Source organism: Trichechus manatus, unplaced genomic scaffold, assembly GCF_000243295.1.
Source record: "Trichechus manatus latirostris isolate Lorelei unplaced genomic scaffold, TriManLat1.0 scaffold00029, whole genome shotgun sequence".
NCBI classification, from domain to species: Eukaryota; Metazoa; Chordata; class Mammalia; order Sirenia; family Trichechidae; genus Trichechus; species Trichechus manatus.
The window spans coordinates 3,483,909-3,503,587 of record NW_004443965.1 but is presented as its reverse complement, the minus strand read 5'-3'; the positions used below and the strand labels follow the sequence as shown (position 1 = coordinate 3,503,587).

Sequence of the window (19,679 nt, the reverse complement as noted above, 5' to 3'; positions counted from 1 at the left end):
ATTTTTGGTTTAAGGTTTAAAGAGTATCTCAGGGCAATAGTTTCAGGCATTCTTGCTCCCTCCGTGGCCCCAGAAAGTTTGGAGTCCATGAGAATTTGAAATTCTGTTCTGCATTTTTCCCCTTTAGAGCAGGATTCTCCTAGGGAATCTTTGATCAAAATGTTCAGTAATGATAGCCTGGCACCATCCAGCTCTGGTCTCATGGTAAAGGAGACAGTTGTTCGTAGAGGCAGTTGACCACAAATTCCATATCCTCCTCCTATTCCTGACTCTCCTTCCTCTATTGTTCCAGGTGGGTATAGACTAATTGTTATGCCTTGCATGGTTGCTTGCAAGCGTTTAAGACCCCAGGCACTACACAACGAACTAAGAGGTAGAACAGAAGCACTAAACATGTTATTAGGCCAGTTAACTGGGATGTCCCATGAAACCATGACCCTAAACATCTATCTAAACCAAGGAACCAAATCCCATGAGGTGTTTGGTTGAACATGAGCAACCTCAACAGCCACTCTTTTTTTTCTTTTTTTTTTTGTCGTTGTTGTCATCATATTGGTTTTTAAAACATTCAACATATATTTGTGAAGTACATTTTAATCTCTGGAGAAGAACAAAACGTCTTTGCTTGTATAAATTCTTATAGCAATGTAAAACACATCGCTTCGTGAAACTTTTTTTACCTTGGGAAGTATAGCAGGATGGTCTTCATTGACATTTTAAAAGTTCTTACGCTTATATACTCTTGTTTTAAAAATACTGTATGACTTTAAAGCTATAATTTATCATAGCTGTGATCTAGAACAAAATCTTTTTGGTAACGTATTTTAAATCATGATTTTATTTTCCCCTTAAATTTTTGTTTTAGCTACTATTGTAAGAAATCCAACACAAGGTAAAATTGAAACTTGGCTTTTCCTGGAACTTTTTCACACTTTATAGTCAGAATTTCTTCGCTAGGATTTCAGCCCCATCTTGTGTTCCCCTGAGGCATTTCTAGTGCAGTCTCTTCTACTAGTTAACTACTCCCATGTTACTAGCTATCTGGGATTTTCTTAAATTCTGTAACTTTTAAATATTAAAATACTCGCATTTTATTGACTGTGAAACAGAGTACCATTCTTTGTCTTCATCAGATTGACTAGCTTTGTTGTTCTAACGTGGCTGACAATGGGTTTTTCTGATACCGTATGGTACCTGAAAGAGCTGCTGAGGGTGAGATTTAATCTAAGATGGTAGAGGAGTGGCAAGGCAGAAATGGACCCCAAGAGCTTGAGATGGTTATCTGTGGGGTCGTTTTCCCAAAGGCCATCCCATTTAACGTAATATTCTGTTTTTGAAGTCCTGAGTTGTGTTTGTATTCTTCAAAGGATTTGTTAAATAGTCATTCTTGCCAGTTTATTCTTGTTGTATATATAATATGCGTATTGTGCTTTTCACATGTCTGTGATGATGTACTACACTCATTTTATTAGCATTAATTTAAAGTGACCACATTACTCATGAGAAACAGAGCAAGCATGAATTATTAAGCCTATCCCAGCCCTTAATATAAAGGCTTTGAAATGCCTGTGATTTAAGTTATGGAGAAACTTGTTCTTTAAAAAAATGTCAATATGTTGTTTCCCCTTAAGTTATTTAAAAACAAAAAACATCTTCCTGATATGACAAAATTAAAACACTTTTAAAAATTAAAAATATTTAAATTTTAAATAATGAAATTTTTAAAAAAATACGTGGGAATATTTGCCACAGGTATGATGTTGAAAATTGTGTAGGCTAGCAAAATGCTATTTATTTTTATCTATTCCCCTTTTTAACGGTTTCTGAGTCTTGAATTGCACTCCCCCTTACCTTCTTTAATGTCATGAACACCTGTATGTGAAAGCTGGGAACCCTATAGTCAGACAGATCTACATATGCATGCAGCTTTGCACAGAATTTTAGTAGATTCCCAAATCCTCTGCAGCTGAGTCTAGGATCTCAGATTGACCACTGTTCAGATTTCCCAGAACAGCCATAAACAAACAAAAAATGCTTAAAATGTCAATACCTTTTTAACCACTACCTTTGGAAGAATTCAGGGTGAGTGTAATTTAGTGGCACTACTTTATTCTACTCTTTCCATAGTGTACTGCCCCCCCCCCATGCCTCGCCCCACATAGAATAAAAAATAATGGCATATATCTGGCTATGCAAGTACATCTTTACTTTCAGATTTATTATTAATCCAGGTTACATCAGATATAGTGTGTGTGTGTGTGTGTGTGTGTGTGTGTGTGTGTGTGTGTTTTAACCATTGGCCAAGATTAAAATATGTAAAATTGCACAGGGTTAAGAGTAGAATGTTTATTGGAAGTGTTATTAAAATAAGGAGATCGTTATTGAAATAAACCAGAACAACCAAACTTGTTGCCATTGAGTCGATTCCAACTCATAGAGACGCTATAGGACAGAGTAGAACTGCCCCATTAGAGTTTCCAAGGAGCAGCTGGTGGATTCGAACTGCTGACCTTTTGGGTAGCGGCTGAGCTCTTAACCACTGTACCACCAGGGCTCCTTATTGAAATAAGGGGATTCTTTTTATGGTTATTAGTTGAAATAGGTGATACTAAAATTAAGGTGTATGAAACAAATCATAGAAAGCACAGTTAAATCACAATTAAGTAGTACACTGCTATCTGGTTAGCCATGTTCTCTGGTTACTAGAGAATTAACCAGGAACCTGTTTGGGTTCCAGCCCTTGTAGTTGAAAGGCTTTAAGAAATGTATCAGTGTGCTTTATTGGCGTTGGCAGAGAATGTTTTCCATTCCCCTTCCTTTTTTTTTAAACTTTGTGATTCCTTGAGATCATTTCTGTGAACATACGTAAAACTGCTAGAATATACACCAATCGTGAGGCTAGTTTGTTACAGTTTATAAATTTGTTTTTCTTTTAAAAGCATATAGTGAAGTTCTGATTAATTAAGGTTATACTCTCCTATTTCAGTTTTATTTAATTCATCAAGTATTTATTGAGCTTAGGATCTAGAACACCTCTGTTACATGGAATTTCCTGCAATGATAGTAATGTTCTATATCTGCACTCTCCAGTAGGATAGCTACTAGCCACATGTAGCTAGTGAGCTCTAGAAGGGTGGCTTATGCAACAGAGAAACTGAACTTTTTATTTAACTTAAATTTAAGTAACCACGTGTGGCTAGATTGCCACCATATTGGCCAGTACAACTCTAAACTATAGATCATGATTTTGCAGACTTACTACTTATGAAAACTTGGGTGAGTTACTTAACCTCTGTAAAATGTAAATAATATATACCTTCTAGGGGGTTACGATTCCATGACAAAATGTATATAAAGCAGTTAGCAATAGTGCTTGGTGTAGACTAAGAACTCAATAAATATTAGCTGATTATCTGTAGATTAGGTGTTGTGTGAGTATTGTAGAAGGGGATACAAAGAAGAGAAAGATGTAGTCCTGTATTTTAGAAAGTTTACTTAACCTTAACAAATATTTCGAGATTCACCAGAAAGGCTGCTGTTGAGAAGATGATGTGGCATTTTGAGTGGGCCTTGCCAAAGGTTTTGACAAGCCAAGAGCTTTGGTGTGGTTGGTGGACACAGTCTGAGCCAAGGGTAGGCAGTTAGGGTGCTTGTCCAGGCAGGGTGGCTGGTTTTTGGTTTTTATTTATCAATAAGCAGATTGATACAGTCTGTCCTGTATCTATACACTAGAAATTTAAAATTCTCTTAAGTACAGAAAGCTAGGTTCCAGTCTAGAGGTTTTAACTTATATAACTTTACTAAATTTGTTTCATGTATTATTACCTCATTTCATTCTCAAAAATAGCCCTTTATATTCTATAAGCCCAGAATCCATTATCTGAAACTCCCAAGGCTAGATGTGTTTCAGAATTAGAAATTTTTCAGATTTCAGAAAGGTAGTTTGGAGCATATAACCTCCAGAGAAGTGTTAATATTCTGGTAATGAAACATACATATTTACATTGTATAGAATAAATAGGGACTATAAGTGTCTCATATCAATTCAGAGCATATTTTGCCTCCAAATGGGTATAAGATTAGATTTTGACACCAAAGAGATTATGGACTTTTTTTTCTTTAGTTTTTTCAGGATTCCTGAAATTTAGAATTCCAGATAATTGCATTGACTTATATTACCCTTAGTCATGCAGCTTTTATTGGTGGAACCTATATTTATGCCCTGGTTTGTCTGGCACTAAGTCTCATGTTCTTCCTACTTTTTCCACATCAAAGGGCTAGTCTTGACCGAAAGCTTATCCTTAATGTTAAATTTCTTAATGGTCCTTGGTTTTTATGACTTTTATTTTGAACCCTGACTTTGTTTCTTGTTTACTGACATATTCCCAGCAACTCTGACAGTGGTGGATGCTCAGTGAGTGTTTGTTGAATGAATGAGTCAACTCACAGATACTCTGAAAGCTGTTTTCATAGCCTCTCTTGTGTCAGTAGTTTTCTAGCACAGGAGAATGAAAGACAAGACAAGGGGCATCAGTAGTTTATAGAAATTGTTTTTCACTCGGTTTCATTATACACCCTTTCCTCACTTATCAATATGCTTAGGTTCCAAAGACCAGGTCATTATACAAGATAGGTTTTATGCGAAATACTTACGGTTTCTTGCCTCAGCCTCCCCCCCTCCTTGGTCCCAGCGCTCTCAGTCAGGCAGCTGTGGTCCCGCTGTACCTGCAGGAGTCACGAGATTGCCCTCTGTCCGGTTGCCGGAATCCCAATCCATGCTGCGGGCTAGTGGCCACCGGGTGTCCTCAGCCGCCCAACGTGAGCACCGCCCACACCCCATTCCGGTCGCCTGTCCGCCCAGATGGTCCAGACTAGTGTTAAATACCCCAGGGGTGGCGCCACTCCTCTCTCTGCAAGCCCTGGGTGAGCTGTGCCACGAGGGTGTTCATTCGGCCAAGTCTTTAATACGCAAAATAGTCGGATTTTTACTATTGTCATGAATGCGAAATGTGGGATAACGAGATAGTCAATAAGTGAGGAGTAGTTGTATAGTACAGTCTAAATATGTATACCTGAAAACTACTGTTATCATCATTCCACACAATAGAAATGATTGTCTGCAGAGTCAGCAGTGTATTTTGTTCTTAGCATATACTTAATATGAAAATATGTGGATTGTGGAAGTGAATTGATACTTGGTTCCCTTGCTAGATTTATAGTAAAAATATTTTTTTAGTGGAAAGAGCACTCTTGTGGGAATTAGGAGAATTGGGTGTAGTTCCAGCTTTGCTACTAATGATGTGGGTCACATTGGGAAGTCATAATTTGGTTTGGGGTCTCAGTATCCTGATATCTAAAGTATGTTTAGGAGGGCGAAAGTTGGGCAGAGTGAAATTTCAAGGTAACGAAGCTTTCATTGGCACCTGATTGCTTTTTTGAGCACTTAACCTACTCTCTTGGCTTCCTTCTTCCCAGGGAAGCACTTTCCCCAGGTGTAACAAAGACTTCTTTGTGGCACTTGCCTTCCCTGGCACTGCTCCATTTTTGAAAGTCCACTGTGGATTTTCATTCCCTTAATACTATGGCTGTCAGCTGAGTTAGGTTCCACGAAAATCATTTCAAAAATCCTGAGGCCCAGCATTGCCCTATTCTTTGTTCTCTCAGAGGTTGGGATTTAATCCAGCCCTTGTCTGCCTATGTGCCTTTGGTAAGATTTTGTCTTTCTTTCGAACCCAGCTCTGGCACAGCCACCTCTGGGCTCTCTTGCTCACTGAACCAGAAAATTGGAGGTGAGGTCACTGCTTGTAAGAGAACGCTTCCCTCCTTCCTCTGTTCGATATTTGATATTGGCAGTATTCTGGTGTCACTGTGCATCTCAAGTGTTTTTAAGGTACAGGGCTCTGGGCAAGGATCAGAGTACTGTTCTACTTGCAGTTGAGGCAGCCCACAGTGTAAAGATATGTCAACAGGGGGCTTTCACCTTCCTTCTCCAACTAAAAGAGATTGACTAGGAGAGACAGATTTAGAGAGTGCTAGGGGAAGACTGAGCACAGCATCTTGAACATAGCAGGTTAATGGTCACGTCCAGCTGGAGAGAACTGAAGTAGTGAAACTAACAGCCTGTATCTCTGAACAGTGTCACTGGAAACTGATCTCAGGTAAAGGTGTTTAAACTGATACACACTGAGGTTATAAGTCAACTAATTATAATTCACCACATGGAATAGAGGCATTTTACCTGTTGTATGCAGTGCCCACAGAGAGTGTGGGTACAGGTAACAGAGGAAGATGCATTTTGGGCAAGAGCCCCAGAACCATGTAAAAAGTGATGTTTATAATTTAAGGTCATACTGAGAGTCCTAGGGCAGAATCACTCCTAGATTCTTACTTCATGGCTTAGAAAGCAGCAGGATTTCGTTTTGTAATTAAAGTCACTTTTGGTTTGTTCTGTATTGTCACTCAAAATATTTCTTAATGCAGCAGGACCACTGGTTTACAACTCACATACTTCAGATAATTTATTGATATTAAATAGTACTGTATTTAATTTTGAATGTATACCTTTGCACATTTAGACCTGAGCTAACTGTTGCTTTTCAGTTCACATTTTTTTGTTAAAGGAATTTGAGATCATGTATAAGGAAAAAATGTTCTAGTCATTGTGATGAAAGACTGTGGATCTCTCAAATGTAAAGGAAAGGCTGTAATCTTATTTAAAACATATTCCCTTTATGTGCTAATACGTTTCACCAACCTCACTAGATAGATGAGACCACTCAGCAGCAATAAGAGAATTCACTGTCCCTGGGCTGTCCCAGGACCATCAGTCAGGTACCTCCCTGGTATTGTGGTAGCCCCAGGTGACGCCTCACATGAGCTCATAAACATTTCTCCATTTCCTTCTCTGCTCTGCCCCTACCCCTTTGGTGCTCACTCCTTGGGAAGCCACTTGAGGTCAGAGCTTCTTCACCAGTCTTCTAGGGTCCCCATGACACACTGACGGCTGTGCCAGGGGTCTTCTGAAGCTTCTACTCATGAACCTATAAATTGCCAAGGCAATAGCACTGTGCTCTTAGAAGAAACAGAGATAGTAACCTCCTTGCAAGCTTACTCTCTCACACCACAAAACTATGCTGGTACTTTACATCTCATAGACTCCTGAAAAGCTGCTCCTTCAGCTTCTGTGCAGCTGCCTTGCTCCACAGAGCCAAATAGGAATCCATGGAATGGTGGGGGTAGGAACCAGTGTCTGAAGCATACTTTCCCCATAAAACCATCTCTCTCCTCAGCGCCAGAAACCAACCAAACAAACAAATTTCTAGTGTAAGAGCACCCACTGATTCATAAGATATGCCCAGAAATTTTTGAGTCTCACCTTAGGTTTACTCTAAGACCCTGATTACATTTACTTCAAGATAATAATAATGATCAGTATCAGTAGATTGCAGGGATTTCCATCAAAAGCAATTCTGCTTTGCTGTTGCACTTACACACTCACCTCACTCTCCAGCCATCAGATCCCAGAGGCTAGCCAGGCTGTGACCATGGAGCAAACAAAGCCCCAGGTGTGTGAGGCTGACCAGACTTTTACCACTCTGCTGTATCTGTCTGAGTATCACCAGTCTTCTTCATATATCTCATGAATATTCATATTCTTATATGAATCTACGTTTTAGAGTGAAATGGGAACACTGTTGGCACTTACGTCAGGAAAATAAGAATAATGTATCACGCTAAATATGAATGAGCTATAATATAGATAAGGAGCCCTGGTGGCGCAATAGTTAAGCACTCAGTTCAGTGATTTGAACCTACCAGCCAATCCACAAAAGAGAAAATCTGGTAATCTGCTCCCGTAAAGATTTACAGCTTAGGAAACCCTGTGGGGCAGTTCCACTCTGTCCTTTTTGCTGTTTGCTATCAAGTCGACTCATGCTGACCCTGCAGAATAGAGTAGAACTGCCTTATAGGGTTTCCCAGGCTGTAAATGTTTACGGGAACAGATCACCAAGTCTTTTCTCCTACAGAGTGGCTGGTGGGTTCAAACCACTGATCTATTGGTTAGCAGCCGAGTGCTTAACCATTGCACCATAGGGTTACTATGAGTCAGAATCAATTCAAAGGCACACACCAACAACAATATAATACAGATAAACTTTGAAAACTGTATTTTTTACCATGTTTGCCTAGTTATTGCCAAAAACCCTATGATTTGATTTTTATGCTGTCATATCTCTTTTTTAAAATCTTGATATCTTGCTTACAAGTTTCTTTCTTAGAACAGTGTTTCATGGGAATATACTGTCCCAGTAGTATTCTTTTCTAATCATAATTTGATTTTTCTTTCCTTGTCCCCACCAACTAGAAATGTTTTTATTTTCAACGCAGATGCAGAGTTTACAGGGTGGTACAGAAGCCATAGCCCGATTGGATCAGTTAGAAGCTGATTATTATGATCTGCAACTTCAGTTGTATGAAGTACAGTTTGAAATCTTGAAGTGTGAAGAGTTACTATTGACATCACAACTGGAAAGCATCAAAAGACTTGTATCAGGTATGGTGTGCACTTAACCACAGAAGTCTACAAAAGATTGAATATGTAGAGAAAGTATGCATGGACCTAAGCTATTTTTTTTCTGTTAAGAGCAAGAAAAAAAAAATAAAGGAAACTTTTTAAAGAGTGTTCCTGAAGTCAACAAGTAGTTCAGTAGGTGTGGGAGTGTCTGGATTTTCAAAAACTGAATATTTGGGAGGTTCTAGCATTTATTGGAGGAGCCCTGATGGTGCAGTGGTTAAAACACTTGGCTGCTAATTAAAAGGTTGGCAGTTTGAACCCTCCATCCGCTCCACAGGAGAAAGATGTAGCAGTCTGCTTCGGTAAAGATTTATAGCCTTGGAAACCCTATGATGTAGTTCTTCTCTGTCCTTTAGGGTTCCTATGAGTTGGAATCGACTTGATGGCAGTGGGTTTGGTTTTTCATTAGCATTTATCGAGCATTTAGTGTCTGTAAGACACTACTAAGCACTTTGCACACATTCACCCTGTGAGATGTATTTCTTAATTATCACCATTTACAAAGAAGGAACTAAGTGTGAGGTTCAAGAGGTTATCACTTTTCCTGAATTTCAGGGCCAGTAAGTAGGTTAGAACCCTGTTCTGTCTAGCTCCATAGCCTGTGCTTTTAACCACTACCTCTTGTTGCTACTTTTCTGTAACAGAAAAGAGAGATGAAGTGGTGTACTATGACACTTATGAAAGCATGGAGGCCATGCTGGAGAAGGAAGAGATGGCAGCATCTGTGCATTTACAGAGAGAAGAGTTGCAGAAACTTCAGCAGAAAGCACGCCAGCTGGAAGCAAGACGTGGACGGGTTTCAGCCAAGAAAGCCTACCTCAGAAACAAAAAGGTATGATAGGTTAAGCATTTCTTGAATAAATAGTCTTAATTTAAAATCTTGTTTTTATTAATTACTTAACCATATCTAGTAATCCTAAGAGTTTTGTCACTAATACTGCATATTTTTAAAAGCTAAGTAAGAGTTACCTGGTCTTAATACTCAGGCCATTATGTTAAACATGTACAGTTGTTGTAAACACATTGGAATAGCCAGCAGTGATGTGATGTTTACCTCCTAAAGGTGACTTCTGCAGAAGGGTGTGACTACAGGATCCTATTTAACACAAGTTAGCTGTATTCTTATACACAGGCTGCTGAACTGTTTCTCTCCTAATTACTAAATTCCTATCTCCTTTTTAAATAAGGAGGCCGGTGATATTCTACAATTAAGTTATGATTCTAACCTCAGTCTTGAAGGAGTTTTATAGATTTTGTGTTTTTTTCTTTAAACTTTTTTAAATGTTTGTTCATTTTGATACCTAAAATCAATTATTTTGTGGGAATGTGACTTTTCTTCCTGCGCCTTAGGAAGTTCTTTTGCTTTCTAGTCCAGACATAACCATCTTGGGGTTGTTTCTAGCCACCGTAAGTGTGGAGTTGGAACCTGATTTCGGCCCCAGCTCTAAGGCCTGGACTAAACTGATGACTGTGTGGTACTAATTTGCTTTAAGCTCAGATATCCAGGCAAAAGAAACCACCTTCCTGCTCTTCACCAGATTCCAAGGCTTCTACTTTCCCATTCTGCAGAGAATTGAAGCCCTTCGTCTCTTGAAATAGTTAGCTCTTGCATATATACAAGAAACTCAGGAATGCATCTTTCTCCACAGTAAGTCAAGAACCCAGGGCCTTCTGTCACTTTGCTTATCCACAGAATAGTTATTTGGCATTCAGAGTCATAACTTTTCCTTACTTCAGGAAGCAGAATTCTTAAATTTTAAGCTTTAAGCTTTTACATAATTCTGTGCCTTTCTTGTTCTTTGACAAAAGGGAAATTGAAACCCCTTATTATCTTAGCCCTGGGCCTGATTGTTGTGAACTTTCTGATCCAGCCTGTCAACTAGATAAACCTGGCAATGATTCTAGCAGGTCCCTGGCACTGTGTATCATGTCAGAGGGAATGGAATGTATTAAGATTTTAGAAGAACAGACTTTTTAGGAACGTTAGAAACACTGTTTTCATATGTTACTTTTAGTTGTATAATGCAAGTACCTTAGAGACTAGTTGGAGTTTGTGAACTTAAAACTTTTGGAAAGCGTTTTGGAGAAGCCTATACAATTCAGACTTAATTGATTCATTTTAATTCAGCAATGTGCTGGGCACATTGCTAGACTTGAGATACTGCCCTTTCCAGTCTTGCAGTGAAGGCAGAGCAGGTAAACAGATGGATGTTTTGCCACCCAACAACAGAGCAAGAGAAGGGAGTAAAGAAAGCCTTCTTGGAGGTGACACTTGAGTTTTAAACTCTGAATAAGATTTTGCCAGAGTGATGAATTTGGCGGGGGTGGATGGGTGGGGTGCAGGGAGGGGTTGTGATTGCAAGAAGAAGAAAAAAATGCTTTTCAAAGACACTAAACCATAAAGCAGCATGGCTTGTCAGGGCACTATATGTGGTAAGGCAACACTGTAGGGTTATGGGAAGTTTTGTATACTGTACTGATAAGCCTAGACTTTATGCTGAAAGTAGTGTAAGTTATTGAAAACTTTTAAGCAAAGGGGAAATATGAGCAGATTTGCATTTTAGAAAGATAACGCAACATAGAGAATAGGTTAGAGCTGGAAGAGATGGCAAGTTTCTGGTTGGAATGTAAATGTTTTTATCCAGGTTGGGATGTTAAGAGTATGAACTGAGGCAGTGGCAGTGGCAGTGGAGATGATAAGAAATGGACAGATCTGAGAAGTGTGCAGAGGTGACACTTTCCAGAGATAGAAGGTCAGTAGGATTTAGTGATTTATGGTGAAGGAGAGAAAAGGAGTGGAAAATAGCTCCCAGGTTTCTGGCCCATGCCCTTGGATGTATGGATGGCACCCACTAAGATGGAGAACCCAGAGGGGAGAGCACATATGGATTAGAGGTGATGAGCTAAGTTTTAGACTTGCATATAAGGGGTCTCTGGTGCATCCATTTGGAAATGGGTGTGAGATTCTGGGCTTATGGATATGAGTGGTCCTACGAGGAGATACTGAGTATATGATTCTCAGCAGTGACAAGGATATGGGGTGGGGCGTGCAAAGCTCAGCAAAATATTCTTGGCTGTGAGGGATGAGAAAACATTGTAAGGGACATGGAGTATGAAAGATTGAGCAGCTCTGAGGTAGCATGAGGAGAGAGGCCCTTAGGAAAGAACCCTGAGGAACATTTGAGGGTGTAAGCAGAAGAAGGGGATCAAAGCAAAAGAGTAGTTGGAGTTAGGAGCAGTAGGAGAGAATGAAACTGCATAAGTGAAGAAGAAAGATGATTCCACAGAGGGGGTTTGTCAGCACTGTCAGGTGCTCCAAAGAGATGAGGGAGACAAGAAATGAGGGGACTCCACGACATTTATTTTCTGAGACAGTTGGGTTCCTTATGTTGAGAGCATTTTGGGGAGAGAGTTGGAGGCAAAAGCTAGATCGCAGTGGTCTGAGAGGGTAGTGCAGCAGAGGTCTAAAGTAGAGACAGGATCACAGAGGGAATGACTGCACACTTCAGTGGTCCTCTGTGAAGAGGAGCAACCTTGCTGACCTGGGCACACAAAGCTGTGCACTCTTACAGCAGCATTAACAGCCTGATTCAGACTGGACCCTTCCCTATTAGAATGCATTCCTCATATCAGTTCAATCAGTATTCTTAGAGTGTTTAACTTTATTCTTACATAAATGTAGACCTGAGGTAGGGAAACTCACCCCTGGAGAATCTGCTCATTTATACCAGCAGCCTCAGCTCTGTTGCAGCCCATCACATCACATAGCTCCAGGGGGCTCTTAATGGCCTTGTTATCTTCCCCCCTTTCCCTGAAGCCCACCTTTGAGACAACAGAACCACAGACAGAAGGAGGAGTAACAGAAGAAGGCTGGAAAGAGAGGAAACTAGAAACACTACGTCCTAAAAAGAAAGATACTGAGAAGATCAAATACACAATACAAAAGATAAAATATGCCTCTCTGTGTAACACCATCCTAAATTCTCTTGTTGTCTACCTATTGAAATGCCCAGGACCACAGGCTCCTTTTTTATCTGGTAACCACAGTGGGATTGCATATCCATGGGTAGTTCTACCTGTAAATAAATCATGCCCTGACTTTCCTGTTAAAAGAATGAGATAGTCTCTGACTGTGCCATGAAGGACTTAAAGTCTTGGTTTGTGGGCAAACTTTTTGAGAAGAATAGTAGGAAATAACATCGTTCTTTATTTATTTTATCTTCTTCAATTCTGCTAGTAGCCAAGTGAGGTAATCCTTTGCCTGAAATCTAGAAAACTCTGAAAATCCCTAGTGTTTTCATACTTCATTTGGTGACAATACTAGACCCAAACTGACATGAGGTTATTTACTGTCTTTATCCTTCTTACTTTTACTATTCATACATTTCACTAGAAAAATACTAGTATTACTTATTATACGGTATTGCTTCAGATCCTGCTGGAGATACTAGGTAACATCTGGTATCTGCAACATAACACCTTTCTAAAATCTGGAAAAAAAAAAAATTGGATTTCAAAACACATCTCTGTTCTGGGTAAGGTATTGTGGACCTGTATCCTCATTTCATTCATAATCAAGGGAACTGAGACTTCTGGTAGTTCAGTGAATCACCCAAGGAAAAGCAGCTAGTGTGGGGCAGAGTTATGATTCTGTCCTATGTTTGTGTGACTCAGAAGCCTGAGTTCTTCCCACTGTATCATTCTGCTTTTGTTTTCCTCTGACAACTGCACTGGACAGATTCATTTCACAATCAGTACTTGTTAGGCAACAGTGTCAGCCAGTGTGACCATGTATACAGTTGCTTCAAGATGCAGTTTACTGGCCTCGCTTTCTCTGGTTAAAACAGTGATCATTTTGTCACAGCTTTGAGAGTTTTGAGAGCTAATGTTCACCTTTTTTATCTGAAGGACTTCTCCTGAGGATATTTACATTAGTAAAGGACACAAGCTAAATGAAGACTTAGCATGGTAACCCTCAAAAGTTGCCAGTCATAGTGAATTATTTTGTAAAGTAGAACGTATCTCTTATTTTATTAATGTATATTTTCATTTTCACGTGCTTAGAATAAAGTATACTTATATTTATAACTCTGACGTCAGATTTTTAAAGTCTCTTTTAGCTCAGAGGCCTATGACCAGAAGATTGAGATCTTATGATATTTTTAAACATGGTCTTTAACTCATCAGGGAGAGCTAAGAATACAGACTTTAAGCCAAGAGTTGTAGATCCTTCTTTTTGGCCCAGACTAGTTTAGAGTATAATGAGATTTAGAACCTTCTGGTCACAGACTTCATTGCTGACAGGGACCTTTGAGAGTATTTAAGGACACCTTGCCCACATCTCAAAAAAAGAGATAATCAGGAGATCTAGAGAAGCTAATTTTGGGTTTAATTAAAGAGTCTCGTACAATCCTGATATTTGGTTTATACCATTTTAATAGTTCAAATGAGAAACCAGAAGTAGCTTATGTGGTATTTTGCTATGTAGGTTTATGTTAAGATTAAATTTTAATTTATCAAATAAACTTTGGTATGGTGTTTGGAGTCTTCAGGTTTCATTTATATTAAAGCATGTTTTATGTATTTATAGGAAATTTGTATTGCAAAGCATGATGAAAAATTCCAACAACGCCTTCGGAGTGAAGATGAATATAGAACCCATCACACAGTACAACTAGTAAGTTTGGACTTGGACTCTTGGAAACTTGGAACAAATTTTGTTTTTTTTGTTTGTTTTGTTTTTCTTGTATCAAAGTGATTAAAGTCTATAGAGAATGAAAAAAATCTTATAACTAGAAGATTTTTTTCTTTTAAATTACATTAAAAACCTTCTTCCACTCCCACTATTGATGCACCTCACTATGCCTATGGTATAAATACATAGTCCCAACAGTAGTCTTCTCAGGCACTTATGTCTTAGATCATTTAACACCAATAATTTTATACTTAATTAAATACTAATAGAAATGCTGGCATGACTATATCTCTGCATTTGCTCATTTTATAAATTATCTTTCTTTAGTGTTACATTAAAGGCCAGAGAGCCTAAATTTGTCTACATAATCACTTAAGCTTTTTCCAGTGTGTATTAACTAATGCTGCCCCTTAGTCTTGATTTTAAACACACAAAAGTCACCAAATTACTCATAAACTGTAAGATTCCTAGAAGCTGGAAATGGCCAAGTTAATTAATGCACTTTTATTATTCATTATAGTTTCCATGGATCAAAAACTGTTTTGTAAGGATAGACAAGGGGCCAGCATAACAATTAGGTGAATAATTATGCCCCCTAATGTCAAAGTTAGTTTGTTACTGAGATTCCACACTTAGAATTTGTTCCTTTTTTGTATGGAAGTTTTGGCTTCTGATGAAATGCTGATATTTTGGTGAATGAAGTGACTAATTCACTTTTTAGAATGAATATCGAGGCCTTTCCCAAAGAGTTTTATGGGGCAAATAGCAGTAAAAATGAGGAAATCGATGCTTAAGGGAATCTCAAAGGTAAATGCCATCTACCTTTCAGTTGCCTAATACCAGCACTGGATGGAATACCTAATTGTGGGAGGATGACTCCAGTAATCAGCTCAGTCATCTTTAACATGCTTAGCTAAAGGAAGATGAAAGTTGGCTTCAATCCACATAGATCATTGTTTTTCAAAGCTGGTTTTAAACTACCTTTATCAGAATCTCTTGGGTGGTGGCTTGTTTAAAATATAGACCCTAGATGTTATCCTTATTGTTTCAAAAATTTTCCCTGGAAATCCTTAAAAATTAAATACATATGTACGGCTGAGTAAGTTTATTTTAGTATTTGATAGTAAACTCTCAAAAACAAAATATTTTTGGTTAATGACAATGTAAAGATTATTTGCTTGTTACTACTACTGTTTTTTATTAGCTCAGGAACAAATTAGACAAGAGAAATGGTGGTCAGGAAACCAGTCCATTTTCCCCATTAAAAAAGGGATTCTTGTTTTATGTAACACACTCATAACTTATGGGTTTCATTTCAGGAAAGCACATATGGAACACCTTTAAGCCGTAGTATATAGAAACTGTCATCAGAGCTTTTTAGATTATTTTGCTCCCATGGCTACTTTTGATACTGCCTATGTCTTCCATGTTCTGATATGTACCATGTCCAATCATTGGCTGTTCTCATTTTCTTAAAACAATACTTTTTTATAAGAACTTTTTATTGAACATCATACACATACAGAAAAGTATACAAGTCATAAGTGTATATAATTTGACAAATTTTCACAAGATGAACCCACCTTTGCGACCAGCACCTAGGTGAATAAACAGAATGTTAGAAGCCCAAAACCCCTTGTGTTCCCATTCACAATTTACCTCCAGTAAATTAACCTCATTTTACAGAGTTGTTAAATGACTTTCCTAAGGCCATCCAGCTAGTAAGGGGACATCTGACATTCCAGCATAGGTCTGTATATTATTGGCTAGGCTCTTAAACATGATACTGTGATACTATCGCCCGCTCTATAAAAATTCTGCTTCCCCACGCAAGCTCATCAGTTCATGCGTCAGTAGTCTGAACCTTTGTCCTTCTGTTTCTGTCTGTGATCTCTGAGGATCATACTAAGATCTGACTCTGTGTTTACCAGCCGACAGATCAGTAGTATGATTAATTAGTTCATTTATGTCTTAAAGATGCAAATTCATAGTTTAGAAACTCAAACTAAGCATCTCTTAGATCCCTTTTTTTTTTCTCAACAACTGAACACTAATACTTCTAAGTATAGAAAAATCCATTCATCCCTAGAGTCACTCTACAAGCCTTAGACTCTTTGTCCTCTTGGTATCTGTGACATGCATCCAGATGTGGGAAGGCGCAAGCTGACTCCCGAATCTAGGTGGTTACCAGATGTACACATGAGGTTTTTGTAGTCCCTTCTTTTTGCCAACTCAGCTGGGAAGTTTGCACATTCCAGCTGTGCAAACAGAAGGGAGGATGGGCTGAGGGCAAGGAGGTGGGATATATTCTTGCTCACTGTGTCCTTGAGCCATTCTGAGCTCTGCCTTCTAAAGGAGGAGTCCACATGGAACCTTTATGTCTGTTACTAATGCAGAGCTCAGCTCATATCTTCTCTTTATTATCCCATCAGGAAACCTTTAAGATTATATAGCAAGTCTTCTGGCTTCTAGGATTATTACTGAGAGATGCCTAATTTTGTATTTGCTAACAGATGGTCTTTGAGAACTCTTAAGACCTTTCCTTAAAGAATTCTTTAGAAGCAAATGGTGTTTTTGACCTTCTGTAAGAGGAGGAAATGGGAAGATGTTCATCTTTACTGAATCATAACTCCTTTCCCCTTTGCCGTAAATCCAAGGGCTAATCTGCATCCAAAGAATCCAAGCCACCTCATCAAGAGACAGAAAGTGAAACTGATCTCTCCTCTGTATGATAGTTACATCCCCTCGATGGGACAGGTTGACTCAAGTGGCACTCTTTAAGGCATTTCCTAATCTGCCAACTACAGAGAGTCACCCATCCTTCAGCCATACTATAATAAAACACCACTACCACTCTTCATCCTTCTGCCAAGAATTCTACTTTAGTCCTTAACACTGTTCTCAGTTTAACTTCTTGTAGCATATGGCTGCACAATTTCTCAAGAAACCTATTTATATATGGGTTAAACCTGAATTTTTGAAAATAATTTATCCCAACTCTCTTTTTTGCCACAAATCCAGGTTTAATACGTGTCTTAATACCTCATTGGATTGCTTCTCCTCCCTACTTCCCAGTCCCAAACCTCTTTCCTCTTACATTCCCAATCCGGGTTAATGATACTACCATCCACCAAATATCAGCCAAGTTAGATAACTTGAATTTCTTTTTCTTAAAACCTAACCAGGGTCAGGTTTATCCCTTGGTGCTTGACCAAAAAAAAAAAGCCAAACTTGTTGCCAAAGAGTCGATTCCAACTCATGTTACAAAGTAGAAAACCATAGGGTTTTCTTGGCTGTAATCTTTATGGAAGCAGATCCCCAGCCCTTTCTTCTGTTGGCAACACTGGGTGCGTTCAAACCACCAACCTTTAGGTTAACACCACACGGTATACCCTTCAGCGTTCATCTTTGTAGTTGCTTACATGTCTGTCTGACATGCCCATCCCCTCCCCACCTCCACTTAGACATTCCTGCTTTTTTTTCTGGTGGTTAATCTACTGCTAGTTTTGTTAGATAAGCAATACATATTTGATGAAAGAATGGAATTTCTTTCTCTTAAGCAGCCTTTTCCCTGCTATATTACTGTCTTTGATGGTATTTTAATGTGCTATATTATTCTTTTCCTACTCTTTGATCTTAAAATGTTTCCTGCTTTTTATTTAGTATTTTCTAATTTAGTTCTACTATCTAAGCAAGTTGATTTTTTTTCCAGAAGATATGAGTATCTTGACGTTTGTGTATAAATTTTGATCACTTATCAGATTTAAAAAAAAATATCCTAAACAACATTTTGTTTCTTCACTGTTGCTTTTTAAATCCTCTTATTATGAGTAGTTCTAATTAGTGGCTTGCAAAAATGTTTCTCAATCATTTCGGTATTTAAAAAGAAAAAGACTCATTGTTTTTATAAACAGTTACATGACCATTATGAGAGATTAAAGCAATAAAGACAAAATTATAAAGAAAGTTTAAAAAAAAATCAACCTCAAAATGTGAGACTTTACTTTAACCAGAGAACTCAGTGAGTCTGAAAAACCTACTGAAATTTAGATAAATTTCTTGACAAGAAGATTTGGAAAAACATTGAGTGTTGGGAGCATAATTTTAAAATTGTTTTTCAACTTTAGACTCATGTTATGAAAGATGGAGAAATTATTGCCTTTACACGTTATCCCAACTCTTTTTTCCCTCCACCTCCCAATATGTTATAAACCTTCATGATGTAAAGATAATTATATATCTTGTATATTCTTTGTCAGGAGCTTGAGTGACATAAGCAGTTTGTAATAGGCTACTATCCTAAAGGTTGACAGTTCAGCTCAATGGAAGAAAGTCCTGGCGAATTGCTTCTGTAAAGATTATGATCAAGAAAACCCTATGGAGCAGTTCTGCTCTGTAACATGGGATTGCCATGAGTCAGGGCTTGAATCGACAGCAGTTGACAACAACAACATATTCTTTGTTCTATAGTTATAGTTTCCAAAGTTGTTTAATATAACCTGTTATATTTGAGTGGATTCAATACTTAGTTCCAGTCCTCTTAACACAACTTCTGTATTCTGATTCATCTCAGAGTTCATTAAATGTCGTTATAAGGTACCATTTTCAGGAAAGTTTCATGGTTGCTGTATTTTCAGAGTTCTGGCATGTTTTGGAAATATCTATATGTTTCCTTCATACTTAAAAGGACAGTTTGGCTGGTCGTATTTCCTCTCTTTCAGTATTTTGGAGGACATTGCTACACTATCTTGTAGCACTGAATGTTGTAGTGGAGAGGTCTGAGGCCTCCCCACCACCCCATAGGAGACTTCATTTTTCTCCCTGGGTACCCATAAGAGTCTGTCTTTATCCTTGAAGTCTAGTAACTAGTAACTTTACTAGGTGATCATTCTGATTCAGGTTTTCCTGAAACTAAATGTACCCTTTCAAACTGAAGATTCAAATCCTCCTTTATTTCTTTAATAATACTTCCGAATAATTTTTCTGAACCATCTGTTATGTTCTCTATTTAAACAATATCAGTAATATCCACATCAGATTCTTAGCCTGATGTTATCTTCTAGCTAATTAATTTTTGTTGCTGTTCTTTTTCGTTTCATTTTGTGTGATTTCTTCAAGCATGGCCAGTTTTCAAACATGTCTTCTGTTGTGGCTTTCATGTATAAGTCCCATTCACCCACCCCCACCATGTATAGACCACCCTCCAATCACATGCCATTTCCTTTCCGTTTCTCATCTTGTAATGGTGGGAGGGAGAAGCTGGGGCAATCTACTGTTAAGTTGAGATTTGTTGTTCTGAACAACCTGTCCCTACTTAGAGGGACGCCTCTCCGCATGTGGTTCCCATGTGATTCACAGAAAGCCATTGCATCATAGGCGGCTGTGTTGATACTTGAAAATCATTGCGTA

The 19,679-nt window shown here is 38.4% G+C and overlaps 1 protein-coding gene across 1 annotated transcript in view; it reads left to right on the top strand.

Moving 5' to 3' along the window:
* The window catches only part of JMY (junction mediating and regulatory protein, p53 cofactor), a 115,976-nt gene that overhangs the window by 76,055 nt on the left and 20,242 nt on the right, over positions 1-19,679 (top strand). The window contains exons 5-7 of the mRNA XM_004374468.2: positions 8,389-8,554; positions 9,220-9,407; positions 14,166-14,252. Coding sequence (XP_004374525.1) covers positions 8,389-8,554; positions 9,220-9,407; positions 14,166-14,252 — 441 coding nt within the window. The remainder of the gene's footprint in view (positions 1-8,388; positions 8,555-9,219; positions 9,408-14,165; positions 14,253-19,679) is intronic.